Source organism: Onthophagus taurus, chromosome 3 (assembly GCF_036711975.1).
Source record: "Onthophagus taurus isolate NC chromosome 3, IU_Otau_3.0, whole genome shotgun sequence".
Taxonomy (NCBI): Eukaryota; Metazoa; Arthropoda; class Insecta; order Coleoptera; family Scarabaeidae; genus Onthophagus; species Onthophagus taurus.
In genome coordinates, this window is record NC_091968.1 from 3,037,594 (window position 1) to 3,054,920 (window position 17,327).

Consider the following 17,327-nt stretch of genomic DNA (forward strand, 5'->3'; position numbering starts at 1 on the left):
CAACGTCCATTAGGAAGATTATTACAGCCCAAAAAAATAACCGCCAAAACAAGCTGAAGGAGTAATCAAGTTGATGTACCTCGCTGAAATGACGGTTCCCATCCAGGTAATGGCCAATCTCATTCGGGTAATAAACCAAGACATTCGAGTCGTCACCGAGGAGAATGCGGATAAATTATACGTAATTTGCAAAGAGTATATACAAAAGTTTCCCCTAAAGGATGAACATTTTTTTGTCTAGATTTCTTAAATAACCCAACCATAATTGGATTCGTAGTACACAACAAATTTTGACATTCCAATTTGAATATAAATTGTTTTACCCTCGAGACGTACGCGAAATGTATCCGATGTGCATTTCCTATCAGATACGATCGAGAATTCGAGCGAAAGAAGAATCAGACATCTTTTCCGGATACAAACTCCCGCAAAGAACGCCACGATTCCCATCTATCCGTTATATCTTTTTGCACGACACGCAATTTCCGGGTGTGTTGCGCCTTTTTAAACGCTCTATTTTCAAAACTCTTTTGTAGCAGAACTCACCTGATTCTTGGGCCCAATCGATCAAAGAAGACACTCGTGAGGAAAAACTCGAGAAGCAATTCTCAAATCGACCTCTAGTATCCAATCCGACCGTTTCAAAATTTGCTTTAACACCGCAAAGAAGGGCTGTTGCGCAAGCTGATGATTCGCCAATTTGAGCATCCATGTTGTAAGTCTGAAAAAGAATGTATAAATTATAATTTGTAAATTTCGGATTAATTTTCTTAAATCCAATGAAGAAATAAATGTCTTTCGGACGATTTCCTCGGCGTAAACGCGAGCACAAAGCCCGCATTCATCACCTTATTCTTCTGAACCGGAATAATTCCGGAATGTCGCGCCGTATTGCTGCGCCGCATTCATGCGACCGACGACGGTATTCAATCTTTTGATTTACGACACCCCCGACGTCCTTTTAAGTTTCGCCAAAGAGGACGATCGAATCCCCCCATTGCCAAGACCTCTTAAACCGGAAATTACCGACAACCTTTCTCGCGAAAGCTGCTGACTCAAAAATAAAAACCCATATTTATGGCTATAAAAACAACTTTCTGATTTCATTGTGTGCATAATTTATTTATCTTTTCATTGTACCAAAAAAAAAAATACGACTAAAATTGAGATGAAAACGTTTTGAGAAAATAAAAAGTTGAGATATTATTAAAATGTCTTTTTTTCTTACAAAACAATATGATAAATGAAACGAGACAAAGTCGTCGTAAAAATCGTTGGAGGGGTTTAGAAAGAAAAACGTCAAGTGGGTCTTTTTGCAACGACCCACTTCGAGAAAGTTGCGATCCTTGAAGAAAGTCTCCCCGGACGGCGATGATTTTTTGTACTTTTCCCTACAGAATTCTAAAACCGCAGAACGAGAAATCGGACCGTGAAATATTTCCTGCGACGTCCGAGAATTCAAATTGTTAGAAAATCCTTATTTTGTTCAAAAAATAACCGAAAAGTTTTTCTTTATATTTATTTTAGGATATATCAAATTTTCAATTCCATAAACGTAGAATGTTGGCAGTGGTTCAACAACTTTTCTAATAGAAATTTATTATTAAAAAGCCGAAGCAGTTGAGTGTACTCAGCTATGCTGCTGAGGCAGGAGCGACTGTATTTAACCATAAACAAATATATCGGGCTGTTTTTAATACGACTTTGTAACTTAAAAGCCCATGTTGTAAGCAGTAGTTCTAGTGATAGTGCTAGTGCAAAACTAGAACTAACACTAGACCTAGAACTAGAAACATTAGGATTTAGACAAAACGGCTAAACCCGAATAATTCTAGTCCAAGGTCTTGTATTAGTTCTAGTGATAGTGCTAGTGCAAAGCTAGAACTAACACTAGACCTAGAACTAGAAAGATTAGGGTTTAACTAAAGTCTAGTGTTATTAGTCTAGTGTTAGTTGTAGTTTTATTTCAATGAAAATATGCAACATAATGATAGCTAGTGCTAACTAGCGCTACGTAGCACTGTCACTAGAACTAACATTAAAGCTAGAACTAGAAACATTCGGGATTAGACACGTCTCTCAAGACGGCTAAACCCTCCGAAGTTGACAACAAGCTGAGGATTCTTACCAATAAAATAACTACATCAGTACGCACTAGTATTAAGCCTACCAAAACAAACATTAATCCTATTTACAACATTCCTCCTGCTTATACAGGCTGATTCAAAAAACCACTGACAAACTTCTAGAGTAGATAATACATAAAAAATTAAGATGAATAGTCTTAATATACATGGGGTCGCAAATGCTTCGTTGGCGAGATATAGCAGATCAAAGTTTTTTTTAAATTAAACATTATCTGCTATAAAAAGCACTTTTTTTTAAATATAATATAAAGCAATAGTTTTTAAGAAAAACACGTTTGTAGAAAATTTGCTAATTCAATCAAAAACTGTTGCTTTAATCAAAGTTTTGTAAAAGACCAATTGATAGATAATTACACGAAAATACTGCCCGTTTGACAAAGTTAGCAGTGGAGTTGAAAATGTTTTTTAAAAAAGGGCTTTTTATTGCAGATAATGTTTAATTTTAAAGAAACTTTGACCCGCTATGTTTCGTTAAGGAGGCATTTGCGACCCCATGTATATTAAGACCTTTCATCTTAATTTTTGATGTATTACCTGCCCTAGAAGTCTGTCAGCGGTTTTTTGAATCAGCCTGTATAATTGATATGATAAACCAAAAAAGACGTACTAGAAGAAGATGACAGAAAACTTGACACCCAAAAATTAAGAGAAAACCAAACCAGTTAACACATCAAATCACTGACAAAATGAACTAACATCGAATAGATTCTTACAATAACTTAATCAAAAATCTAACGACCAATGATTCAGGAATGTGGAAAACAACTAAAAGATTAATCAAAACAAGGGAACCAATTATAACATTAATCCATCCAGAAAACACTTTTGCCTGAAAAAAGCTGAAATAGGAAACCAGACAAAAAAAATCGTGAAATCGAAAATTACAGAGCTATTAGCCTGCTTCCTACCATGGGTAAACTTTTTGAGAAACTGATTTTTGAACGTTGAACTAAAATTAGAACTAAAACTAGAACTAACACTAGAAGAGCAAGGCTAGCAAAAGTGTTCATCAAGGACTTACAGGGGGCTATAGGAATCCTAAAAGACTTGGACGGCAATTACACCGCCAATCCTATAGAAAGTATAGGTTTACTAATGACCTCTCATTTTTCAGGATGTATCTTTACCAACAACCGGATATGGGAGGAAGAAACTGGAGGCTAGCTAATCTTGTGGTGGCTGAAACCAGAGATGGCTGGACTATAGAGTCCTTTTCATCATTTAAATCTGCCGGTCCTGATGATATTCTACGTGCGCTACTACAGTGGTGTATGGCGGAATTACTACCACACCAAATAAACATATACAAAGGTTGCTTAGCATTCCGCTATGTTCCCTTATCCTGGAGAGAAGTACATGTACTCTTCATCTCCAAACCTGGAAGAAGAGATCAGTCTTTCCTCATTCGTCGGGAAAGTACTTGAAAGACTATGTGAAAGATATATAAGAGAAACGACACTGGAAAGGTTTCTGCTGCACCCAAACCAGCATGCATATACTCTGGGAAGATCAATAAAAACGGCCCTACAAGAATTACCATATTGCAAAGTACCATATTAATAAAAATTAAACGAAACATATGCAAGACTGAAAGAACTTTATCCCATCATCAAAGAATCGAAACTGAAGATCGAATAACATAATAGATCGATCTGTAATAACCGATGCATGCCCAATGTGGAGCTCAACTGCTAAATCGAATATTAAGAAATTTCAAGTGCTACAAAATAAAATTATAGGAATGTCTGTAGATGCCCCATGGTTTGTGAGAAACTCGCAGATACATGAAGAACTAGGAATTAAGACGATAACAGAACATATTACTAAAACAATCAAAAAATACTTACAAGACCAACAAAAAGTGTCCAAGTACACAAAAACATCAATTGAAATAACATTTAATGTTGAACTGGTTGACGCTGTACAGGGTGTCCCAATTTCGATGTCCGCATAGGCTATCTCCGAAACTAAAAGAGATAGATAAAAAGTAGCTTACATGTCATGATCTCGTTTTTCGAGAAAATGCTAATGCCGAAAACTCCGAACAGCTATCGTCTTTTGTTTTCGCCCAAAACGGCAAAACTGAAAATTTTGCGAAAACGACATTCGCGAATATCTCACTTATTATCAAAGATAGAGTATTATAAATAAAACATTATATGGGCAAGTTTTTACGAAGAATTCAATGGCGTAGGTAGAATTTTTTTCCCATCTTTTATTTTCGAGATTTTAGACGTAACTTTATTTTTTTAAATATTATTAAATAGAAACCATAGTTGGCTATGACCTAAAATAATTTGTTATTTTCTTCTGATAACAAATATATATAGTTTGTGGGGCATATTTCTTATAGTTATTGAATAATTAACAAAAATTCATTTTGTTCTATCTAAAACTAATGTATGTATTTAAAAGTTATGTTGCTATGGTGATAGCCATACATACTATGATGGCACATAATGTATCAAATAATTGTTTATGTTTGTATTTAAAAATTTGATAACAACTCTGGCATTATGTGCTGGTACGAAGCACCAGCATGTTAAGTGTCAAAGTATAACAAAACTGAATAAAACTTTAGAATGAATTTCGAAAATTATGAAATCTGTAACATGATGGATTGCTATATGTTATCAGACAAGAATGCGACGTTAGCCGCGGAATTATATTTCACAATCTTCAGCTGGTTAGCAGAAAATTTAATAGATTTTTGGTCCTTCCCCAAACCACGTGCGAAAACATACCAAAATGACCGGCAAGAGGATGAAGTCAATGTGTTGGCTTCACTTGCGATAAATTCATCAACATCTTGCAGAGAAATTGAACAAGACGTCTGACCCAAAAGCCGCTGCTCCCGAATGTGAAAGAAAAATAAGTATAAACCATACAAAGCGGGGCTAACTCATTATTTACGTGCCGGAGATGTCAATCTAAGATTAGAATTTTGTAGATGATATTTAGAAAAATTAAATAATCTGCTGTTTATTCAAAATGTCATCTGGACGGATGAAGTCTCTGAGTGTTCAAAGAAGATTAGGTTTCAATGTATGGTATGCCCTTTTAGATAATAGAATTTTGGCATATAGTATTTACCATAAAAACTTAAACTAAGGTAAATACCTCAATTTAGGCAGCACATTGAGCCTTTGGTCGACAATTTGCCATTAAATATGTCTCAAATGCAAACTTTGGCAATAATTGGATACAATGTCTTCCATGATGGTATGGTTATCACCATAACAACAGTTAAGTTTTAAATACATGCAATAGTTTCAGAAAGACAAAAAGAAATTGATATAGTAGTCGCCACGAGAGCTGGCAGTAAATCATCATTTTCCGCTCTTACAAATGCCATACGTAGTTCACAAACCGCTAGAGAGTAATGTGTGTTGGAAAGAGATAGCACTAGTTTAATATGTCTGCTGTACAATTCAAATGGCCACGTCGAAAAAGTATGTCTGTTCTTCTAAGGGATGTCACTCTATAATTATAACCTCAAATCGAAACGTCTTGTGAGCGTTGTCATGAATCTGTTAGTGTTTTCACAAGCCGAAAATGTTTTCTTTGAAAGGAAAATCATTAAATAATATCTTTGACAATGTTTGACATATAACCTCCATTACTAACATAACCTACACTTAAATGTATATGGTGAAATAATCTAAGTCGTACGTCCATATCTTGATTCATACCATTTTTAAGCGATCTGTCACTGCCAGCTCTCGTGGTTTCTACTATGCATTATATTCCATCATAGTATGTATGTATGGTAATCACCATGGCAACATTAACCTTTAAATAGATACATTAGTTTTAGGTAGAACAAAATTAATTTTTGTTAATTATTCTATAACTATAAGAAATATACCCCACAAACTATATATATATGTGTTATCAGAAGAAAATAACAAATTATTTTAGGTCATAGGGAAAAAAATTCTTCCTACGCCATTGAATTCTTCGTAAAAAGTTGCCCATATAATGTTTTATTTATAATACTCCATCGTTGATAATAAGTGAGATATTCGCGATTGTCGTTTTCGCAAAATTTTCACTTTTTGCCGATAGGGCGAAAACAAAAGACGATAGCTGTTCGGATTTTTGGGCATTAGCATTTTCTCGAAAAACGAGATCATGACATGTAAGCTACTTTTTTTGTATCTCTTTTAGTTTCGGAGATAGCCTATGCGGACATCGAAATTAGGACACCTGTACATATATAGCTCTTCATTAGCTTGAAATATTTATAAAATAATTAAATATTTAAAGCCGCAGAATGAAAAATCAGACCAAATTGTTAGAAACTCCTTATTTTGTTCAAAAAACAATGGAAACGATTTTTACGTTTATTTTAGGACACCTCAAAATTTCCAATTGCATAAACGTGGAATGTGGTTTTTTTATATTCTACCCTCGCCTCGAATTTTTTGTATTTTATTTTTGGCATGCGGTGCCGCCGTCGCCGTCGGCGGATTAAAATTCATAGGGTTTTTTGCTCCCTTATGTATACACTACCTTCCAAAGTGGGTAAACAGACCTTTTATATGCAAAAACTGGAGCTGCTGCAACCAAAAAAAAATTGAAACGTTTCCTGTATTATTCTAGGTATATTCACATCGTGGGAATTATCACCTCAAAAGTGATTTACATCACCAAAACAGTGGTTTATAAATATTTACATTTTTATGATATTTTTATTTATTTAATTTTTTTATTTATTTTTTTTTGATCCAAACGTTTATTAGATATATTTTCGACGCCATCTGTTAGAAGAAAATAATCTAATTTCCTACGACCTCTAAACGAAACCCCGCTCGTGCCAAAACCCCTTACAAGAATGACGTCCCGATCAATCAAGCTTTACGATCCTAAAGGCAATGTGACTACCCTCTTACCCTGTCATTTTTATCCCGTTCTTCTCTAACCACGTCTTCTCTAATTGACACATTTATTTTTATTTCACTTTCGTGGAAAACACCCATTTCAAAATAATAACTATAACATAACTCTTTTTTATCTTCCTTCACATTTAGACCGGAATAATTTGAAAATGGTTCATTCTTGAAGTCATTGCAACTTCTAAATCAAAATTAAACGGCTGCCCCCGAAGTAGGCGTTTATCTGCAGTGTACCGAGCGCGTTTCTCGACTATAAATCCGGCTTATTTATCGCCTTGGGCGAAGGCGTCGGCGGCGTTGCCCCATCTCCGAGTCGTTTATTGCGGAATGGGGCTCCACCACCGTTACCGTTTGCCCATTTGTTTCCTCATCCTTACCTTAGCTAAAGCTACAGCCGGAAACGAATCCCAAGCAAGTTCGTGCTCTTCACCCCGTTTCCCTAAACGTTGTCCCCGCAGGATTCTAGCCGCCGTCACGGTGGACACTCCCATGCCATCACCGACAAATAGAATGACATTCTTCGCATGTGGTCTTGTGTCCGACGCATATTGCAGTCGTTTTCTCATTGCAATTCTGGCTTGTTCGTACCAGTACTCGTGGTCTGTAAAAGACGAAAAAAATGTTGTAAGAGTGATGTAAGAATTCGTATTATTAAGACATTTATTTTAGAATTTGAGTTAAAGGAGTCTAAAGACCTAAATTCCTGCAAAATGAGTAGAAGAAACATTAAGACTGAAAAGCTTCGTTGATCTCAGATAATGGCAGGTTAAATATCTCGGGGGGGATTGCAAATTTGCGCGCCGGAAACTCGCGGAACTAGCTCCTTAAGGAATCTATAAGTAATTTGGGTGGTGCGAGCACGATTTATGAGAATACCTTCTGGGATTTATCGACCTGGCTGGAACGGGATGGCCACATTAATTCCAACCAGCTCTGATTGGACTTGATCGGCATAATCAACTTGAAATTAAGATTAGTTTACTTTCAAACTAAACATTTAAAACGATTATTATCGATTTTAATTCTTATCGTTTATGATAATTATCAAAGACAACAAGAGATATGGAATGGTAAAATCCATATTTATAGAGCTCCGTTTATGCAACTCAATCAGCCATCCAATCGTTGTAATCGTAGTCAAAGAGTTTACAATTCCCAATAGGAAATGTCCATCTTTTACAGATCGGTTCTGCCTGGCATCATATTCCGATAAAATGTAACTCTATTTTGCTTGTTTCAAAGGAAACGTTCACTTATACGCGGAACACATATTTCGGTTATTACTTTTTTTGTTATAATTCCGCACTATTGCTCGCGTTTGAATCTAAATCGAACGGCTTCATCCAAAGCCAACCATATCTTAAAAATATGTATCTATGTAAATATGTAACAAGGGCCGGTTTATCAATATCGAGTTAAATCTGTCAGATACGCAACTCATGGATAAACTTGTCTAACAGATAACCTCAGTGACGCGTTTATACAGCAACATTCTACCCGACAGGCAGCAAACCACAAGATAGAAAACAGATGGTACCCCTTAGTGTTAACATTAGAAACGGAAATAAAACATGATTGGTCAAATTTGAATAATTGACTTTAGTTTGTGAAGTTGATTTGTGAGTTGTCATTCCTCCAATAAATACTCATGTAAGAATTACAAGAAAGCGATGAAGATGAGGATATTGTCCAACTACGTATGCCTACTGGTGACCAAATAGAGAAATCACAAGAACAATTTTATAGAAAAGCTAGATTTCCACGGGTGATAGGCAGTATCGATTGTACTCATATTAGCATTATTTCGCCAGGTAAGCAATCTCTTTTAATCGAAACATATGAATTAATATTAATGAGTGGATAATAATTATAGGTGGACCGAGTGCAGAGACATTCCGGAATCGAGAGCTTTTTTTCATTGAATGTTCAAACTGTGTCCTCGGTGGATATAAAAATTTTGGATATTGTTGCTTGTTGGCCAGGATCGGCCCATGATCAACACATTTTTGATAATTCATTATTAAAGCAAAGGTTTGAAAATAATGAGTTTGGTAATGCTTTGCTAGTGGGTGACAGCGGATATCGTAATACTAAATATTTGGTAACACCTTTGCTGAATACCCGAAATAGAGTAGAAGAACTATATAATGAATCTTTAATAAGAACTAGAAATCCAGTGGAACGGCAATATGGCATGTGGAAGAGAAGATTTCCTGTACTTGCACTCAAGCTCCGATTGAAACTAGAAACTGCAATGACAGTAATTGTTGCTACAGCAGTGCTAAATAACATAGCAATAAATGCAAAGGAAGGAATACCTCCATATGATCCTGGAATAAATGTAAATACTGTCGAGGTAGATAACCTTGATAGAAGATGGTGAATTACTAGGAAATGCTAGAAATCAACTTTTGGCGAATTATTTCCCTAACCTCTTAAATTAAAATTTATAACATAATAATCAATTTTATTTAGATATTATTTGAATTCGTAATTATATTCGTATAATTTAAAGAATTCGTATAAATGTGGATTGTTGTTTATTAACAAATACGTTGTCTATGAATTTGTTGAATTTAAATATAAAATACTATACTCAAATATCACTTATAAGTTATAACAATATAACAAATTATAAAAAAAATCCAATGGCGATCTAATCCCCAGATTGATATTGTGGAAATTTCAATTTTGCCATTTCCAATTCCATTTGAAGTGTACGTAATTTTACGGCTTCTTGTTCTTTTTGTATGATAAGTATTTCCATCTTTATTTTATGCTCTTCTTCTGCCCAAATATTTTGCTTAGTGAACTGTTCTGTGAGTGCTGTTAATAAACTTTCCTTTCTTTCTACCAACTTTTCAAATTGCGTTGATATAGATTTGTTACAACTTTTTTTAATAATAGGTCTCCTACGGCTCGACCATTCTATAAAAGTAAGTATAATAAGCATCAAGTAACACCGTAGTGCATACCGTGCATAACTCTGCATAATCAGACTTACTTCTCAACTCATTTTCATTTTGACATTGTTTTTGCGTAATAACTTCCGAAAGAATTACTTCTATGATTGGGGTAATCTCTACTTCTGATATAGTGTTTGGAGGAATATTTTGTGTTTCCAAAGAAGAAGAAGTGTTATCCTGGAAATTACTTTGAAGTTGTAATGCCGGATGTTTTTCAGTGGCACATAACGTCTTCTTCTGTGACGTCCTTTGTTACATTTGTATCGATATTATTAACGTCCATACCATTCATTACTAACAAATGAATTTTAAAAAAATACCACCTAATTTAAAAGAAAAGGCATTTGCCTTTTTCATAAATCCTGTTACAGACAACAAAATTGTATCTGTAAGTTCTTTTTCACTTTTGGTGGATGGAACTGGTTCTTTCATTGGCTTTCCACCACCCGTGCATTTTAAGTAATTTTTGTACGCAGAATAATTTTTATTTCTTTTTTTATCCCATCATATTTCAATCGCAGTTGTTTTGTAGTTCTTGGCTAAAGCCATGAATTCAAATTATTTTATATTTGTTTTATTTCAACGTTTTTACTTACTATTCCAATACGACAACAATTAAATTTTGCAGTAATTTTACCCCAACATTCATCTTTTTGTTTCCATGTTACAGCGTCGGTTCTCTTATTTTCTATTATATTTTTATATTTGTTTGCCAAATCAATTAGCAAGTTTTTTTCTGCTTTAGTAAAATTAGAGGATCTTTTCACTTTCTCCTGCTTCTCCATCACCACAATAGCTTAATTTATTTTTGACTTTGACCTTTGAATTATGTTATATTTTGATTTTGATGTCATTTCCTTTCACCAAGCAACCAAACTTGCGCGCATATCTTTTTGACAATATCTAATAGGTAAACCCTTAACCAGTACTTCAATCTGGTGGGTATCCAAATGTCATATTTATCTAAAAGATAACCCTAAACTACGGGTGGATAAACGATTTGTCGACGTTATCTATTAGATACAATTTTAACCGACAGATAAATCGACTTAACTAGATATTGATAAACCGGCCCTAAATGTAATATTATTGTTAATAACATCTGCTTTTAAAATATATTAAAAAACTGTTTTACAATAAAAAATATAAAGAACCTTCCAACGTTTCAATGGATAATCAGTTAGGATATAACAATAAAAAGAAATCAATTAATCAAATAAGTTCGCGTCTTTTTATTTTTGATAATCAAAATCACTTTCATTTCTTAATAGACACAGTAGCTGACATTTCCGTTATACCTCGCAAATTTTTTCCTAATCAACAAAAAGATACAGAATCTTCTCTTTCAGCTGCAAATGGTTCTCCAATACATACCTATGGTAAAAAGATGTTAATATCGTTAAATTTGCGACGAAATTTTCCATTCATTTTTACCATAGCTGATGTTAATAAACCTATTATTGGAGCTGATTTCATTGAAAAATTTGCAATGTTGGTAGATATCAAAAATCGCCGATTAATCGATACTACAACTAAATTAGTCTCTGCTGGTTCTTTAATTAAAGCAAATATACCATCTCCTAAATTGTTTTCCATTGAAACTAAATATTCACGTCTTTTAAAAAAGTATCCAAATCTAATTTCGACTCCAGATTTTTCACTACCTGTCAACCATAGTTTTCGATATCACATTATTACAAATTCTCATGTGCCATTTTGTAGACTTGTAGTTCTGTTGCATCGTTGAAGGACATTTCCCGAATTGCCGGAAACACGCTATAATTCCTAAAAATCAAAACCCATCAAGTTACACTGACTTTAGACCTATTAGTCTGCTTCCTACTTGTTCGAAGATCTTGGAAGGGATATTGAAGTGTCAATTGAATGATTACATTCAAACATCTAATTTGCTGCCTGACTTTCAGTCGGGGTTTCGAAAAAATTATAGCACTGTTACTACCATGACAGCGCTTTTGGATGATATTATTTCGGGAGTTGATAAGGCTAATATTACAATTCTAGTTTTGTTAGATATTAGGGCATTTGACACCGTTAACCACGAGATCCTTCTTTATATTCTTTCTTCGTTTGGTTTGGACCCTGTTTGACAGAGTATTATTGAGAGTAATCTTCATGACAGATCTCAACGTGTAGCTATTGGTGGTGTAGTATCTCAGAGCAGATTCATTTCTGATGGTGTTCCTCAGGATTCTATTTTGGGCCCGATTTTGTACTCGATTTACACTAGTCATTCATTTAAATGTATTCAACACTACACCATATGTTTATGCGGATAACACTCAGTTGGTGCCCTCCTTTCTTCCCTCCGAGTCTGGTCCTGCTATTGACAATATAAATAGAGATCTTAATAGTGTGTTTGTTGCGACTTTGCAGTATTGTTTAAAAATCAATCCAGACAAGTCTGTGGTCATGTTTTTTGGGTATAAAAAAATTTGTGCTGAATTGTCTCAGGCTGCTAATATTGCTGTGAATGGCTCACCACTACCTGTACTTGAAAAATATAAAATTCTTGGATTTGAAATTGATAACTCTTTTCGTTTTTCTAATCAGATCTCTAAGTATGTTAGGAACTCTTATTGTGCACTGAGAGTACTTTATCCACGTAGAGCATACTTACCTTTTGATGTTAAGGGGGTATGCCACCTGTGAAATGAAAAATAAATCGATTTTTTTTTGCTTAAAAGTGTTCTTTATACTGTCTAGAATGAGAATCCATTGACAGAAAACATTTGTGGAATGTTTTTCTGCCTAAAAAATTGATTTTTGTAACACACCTCACCGGAAATTCTAAGATTTCTGTAACCACTTTTTGTTTTATTCTTTATCCATTGTATATGCAGGTATTTTGACCTTGTTGTACAAAAAAAAGTTAAAAAAACATAAAACATCATTTTTCAAAAACGCTATTGAAGTAGGCTTTCGGGTACCTGAATAAACAATAGCATCACAAAAACGCATTTTCGTAGAAAACTTTAGCCGGCTTCTATCGAACAAAGGGGTAATTCCAAATATAAAATCAAAAATTTGTGAAAAGTGTAGTTACTGGAAAGGTAAAGAAGATATTGCGGAATTTCAAGATTGGGTCGAAGATCATAAAGAAATATGTGATATAAACCATGTTGGATCTTCAGGAAAAATGGAAGTGGACTCCGTCGTAGAGATGTTTCAACGATCCGAAGAAAACCATAATTTGAAGTACTGTTTTTACGTAGGAGACGGAGACAGCAAAACCTTCAAAGGTATTATGGACGCTCAGCCCTATGACAGTGTAATAGTAACCAAAAAAGAATGCGTCGATCACTTTCAGAAACGAATGGGGACGCGGTTACGAAACCTAAAAAGAAACACCCGCGGATTAGGAGGCAAAGGAAAATTAACAGGATAATTAAGTGATGAACTTTCCTTATATTATGGATTGGTTATTCGCAGAAATTGCGATTCCGTGAAGGACATGAAAAAAGAGATCTGGGCTACTTTGTATCATAAAATTTCAACAGATGAAACTCCAAAGCATGACAATTGTCCAGTTGGTGTTCCTGGAAAAAAGCGTACGCTTTGTCAGAAATCGATGAGTATACTCACAAGCCAGCAAGCGGCAATGATGTTTTCAACGCAGTGAAACCTGTGTACGAAGAACTATCAAAGGAAGATCTTTTGACAAGATGTTTAGGGGGATATACGCAAAACAGCAATGAAAGTTACAACGTCGCGTTATGGTCTATCGCACCAAAAACTATTCATAGTGGCAAGAAAGTGGTTGACCTTGCGACAGTGGTTGACAAATCGTCACCATTTCGTCAAAAATTAATATTTTTTAAAAATCCTACGTAGTTCCCTAGTTTTTGAGTTTACTAAAGTAACCGTATTCAAGTTTTAATTATTCGACTTACGCCTTAGGAGAAATCCTGCGCACAGTTTGACCCTGCACGATTTGCAAACCTAACATTACCGACATCTAGCGGGTGCAATTTTAATACCTGTTAATAAATAAAATATGTATTCAAAACTAGAAAAGTGGCTTATTCACACCCTGCAACCCGTTTTTACAAAACTTCTTTCGTCTGATTGCAAAAAAATTTTAAAAATACCTATTATTTTCGGGTCTTCAAGGTGGCATACCCCCTTGACGAAACTTATGTGAGTGTTTTGTACTATCTTAATTTAATTACATGGTTCCAGTTTATCATCCAGCGTTGACCGCTCTTGATGGGGGTAGAATTCAGAAAATTCTAAACAATTGTTTATGATTTGTGTGTGGCATTAGAAAATTTGATCATGTCTCTCATAGGTTGGTGGATGTTGGATGGTTATCAAAGAGGAACAGAAGAGAATTACATACCTTTACTTTTTACCATATGTTGATGATCTCTAAAGCTTTTATTTAAGAAAATTAAATTTAGGAATTGGGATGTAAATGCTCGTCAAATGAGAACGCGTTGTCTTATTGTATCACCTGCCCATAGAACTTCATTATTTCAAAGATCTTTCTCTTATCATATCTACAAATCCTATAACCCCATTATGGAATCGGATTGGACGGCCAATGTCTCGGTTTTCAGGTCTCGCCTTTTCAAACGAATGTTTGATTCACAGGCTATAAGGCATTGAGACGAGGTGTGTTGCTCAATACGCTTCAGAGCTTCCCTTGATTTTTTTTCTTTGCAATTTGTACTTTGTGTTTGGTACAATAAAGTTTATTATTATTTTGTTTGTGGCTATCTGTTAATGCTCTTAATTCGGTTGTTATTTTATTTAATTTAGTTTTATCACTAGGAATTCTATTGCCTTATCTCAGTGTGTTGCTCAATACGCTTCATAGCTTCTCTTGATTTTTTTTTCTTTGCAATTTGTATTTTGTTTTTGATACAATAAAGTTTATTATTATTATTTTGTTTGTGGCTATCCTCTAATGCTCTTAATTTGGCTGTTATTTTATTTAATTTAATTTTATCACTAGGAATTCTATTAGTTTGTCATTTCTTTATTGCTTTCCGTTTTTCTGCAATTTTGTCGTTAATGAATTTAGGATAAATGTTAGATTTACGTTTTGGTGTCAAAATAGGTGTTGAAGCTTAGGCTGAGTTTTGTATCTCTTTTAAAAACTTTTCTACTTCTTTGTCAATGACTTCGTTTGTTTTCATAAGAGCATTAAGATAAATTTTATTATCTAATGTTTGTTGAAATAGATTCCAGTTAGTGAATTTATTAGTTAGTGATAAAAAGTGTTCTTTGTTACATAACTTTGTTATTTAGAGTAATAATTACTGGTGAGTGATCTGAGTCCACCCCTAACTCTTCTTCTATGTTTACGAAGTTAAACATAGAAGCATAAAAACTATTACACTAGTACTATAACAGCACTCAAACGGGTGCTGTAATGAGGCTCCTTACAGCATCCGATGCTGTAATGAGATTTTAGTAACATTTTATGGAACCAGTTCAAGTTGGTGACATTGGGTCATTAATTTTTCTAGTTGTCAATGTGACAATTTTTGTCTATGGATGTTTAAACACGTTCTTAGCATCGAATACAAGGTCCACAATGACGACGACATTGAGCACTGAGCAATTTCTCTTATTTTGGGAGGTGTACATCAAACATTTTTTTCAGGTGAATATATTTTGTGTTTTGACAGTTTCTAATTGTCAATTCAAATTTCTATTTTCAAGGGTTACGGTGTTACCAACTGCTGCATACCTATTTCTCTACAATGTCAAAATTTATTTTATTTAGTTGAAAAAAAAGGATAAAAACGCGAATTACAAAAAATAGCATAAAAACACGTTTCATAAGACTTAAAGCACTCATTCATTAAAAAACTCGTGGCTTCGCCACTCGTTTTTAACTTGAATTCGTGCATTTCAAGCGTGTCTTACGAAACTTGTTTTTTAATATACTATTATAAAACTGAATATAACTCATTTTTCACACTTTATTTTCATATAAGGCTGAAAATTAAAAATTCATTCAAGTTTTTTCGTTAAATCTGTTGGATGTGGATAGTCAGGATGTGTGTTAAAGGGTTTAGAACTGTACATTGAATGAATCATTTAAAACACAATCAAAATCACATTACTAAGCCAATCAATTTTATGTAAAAGTAAATTGAGATTTCATGAAGCTTTTAACGTACATATTTGATTTGAAAGCTGACGTAAAAATTGACACAAATTGAATCCCTCAATATACCGAGAATTTCATATAACTCGCAATATATGAATGCAGCAACCAAAGTTACGAAAGTACTGTGCACTTGCACTGTCTCACATACAATACAATATAGCTTAATAGTACAGGCATTATTTATGTTATCCGAATGTTTTAGGTCTTGTGTTAGTTCTAGTCATAGTGCTAGGGCAAAACTAGAACATCGATTAATCAATTAGGTTCGTATCTTTAGTTAAGGTAAACTTTTAAATATCTCTAGATTTATAGGTATTTTTTATAGAGTTTTATGCTGGTAATAATAAAGATTATATGAAAATTGTGGCATAATTTTTACTATGAGTTAGCTATTATTTTCAAATTTATTAAAGAAGCAAAAATGTTATAGAAACTTTAAACAAGCTAAACATCTACTCGATAATTTTAATATTGATGATTTTCACTACTAAAATCAAAAATAACTCAGAAACTAAAACCGATGGAGAAAAGTATTTTATACATAAATTGTTTATAATCAACTAAGATTACATAATTCATAATCAGATCTAGCTTAGTTATTACTATGTCTTAGCTAGATAGGACAAATCGTCAAAATGTTAAAAATGATGATTTTTGTTACTAGAGTGCACCATAACTCAGGAATTAGAAGTGATAGGAGAAAATAATTCGTACATAAATTGTTCATAATAAACCAATACTATGTAATCCATAACCAGATCTAGCTTAATTAATGCTATGTCCTACTTAGAATGTAGAAATCGTCAAAACATCAAAATTGATGATTTTAGCTACTAAAATCAAAAATAATTCACAAAATAAAAAGGGATGGAATAAAACGTTTTGTACATAAATTGATTATAAATAACCAAGAATACATAATCTATAACCGGGTCTAGCTTAATTATTACCATGTCTAGCTAGGAAGTACAAATCTTCAAAATGTCAAAAATTGTTATTTTTGTAACTAAAGTCGCTCATAAGTCATAAATTAAAAGTGATGGCGGAAAGTATTTTGTATATAAATTGTTTATAATAAAACAAGAATCCATAATCCATAACCAGATCTAGCTTAATTATTACTATGTCTTAGCTAAAATGTAGAAATCGTCAAAATATTAAAAATGGTGTT

The 17,327-nt window shown here is 33.8% G+C and overlaps 1 protein-coding gene across 4 annotated transcripts in view; it reads right to left on the reverse strand.

The window, feature by feature from the left end:
- Positions 1-17,327, reverse strand: part of LOC111423963 (alkaline phosphatase-like) — a 154,756-nt gene that overhangs the window by 37,472 nt on the left and 99,957 nt on the right. For 3 of the 4 annotated variants that reach the window (XM_023057351.2, XM_023057349.2, XM_023057350.2), the window contains exons 3-4: positions 7,423-7,646; positions 547-721 (exon numbers count right to left, since the gene is read on the reverse strand). In XM_023057351.2, the coding sequence (XP_022913119.1) occupies positions 547-721; positions 7,423-7,646 (399 nt within the window). Of the gene's footprint in view, positions 1-546; positions 722-7,042; positions 7,262-7,422; positions 7,647-17,327 lie in introns of those variants that run through there. The other variant, XM_023057352.2, reaches the window with a different exon arrangement.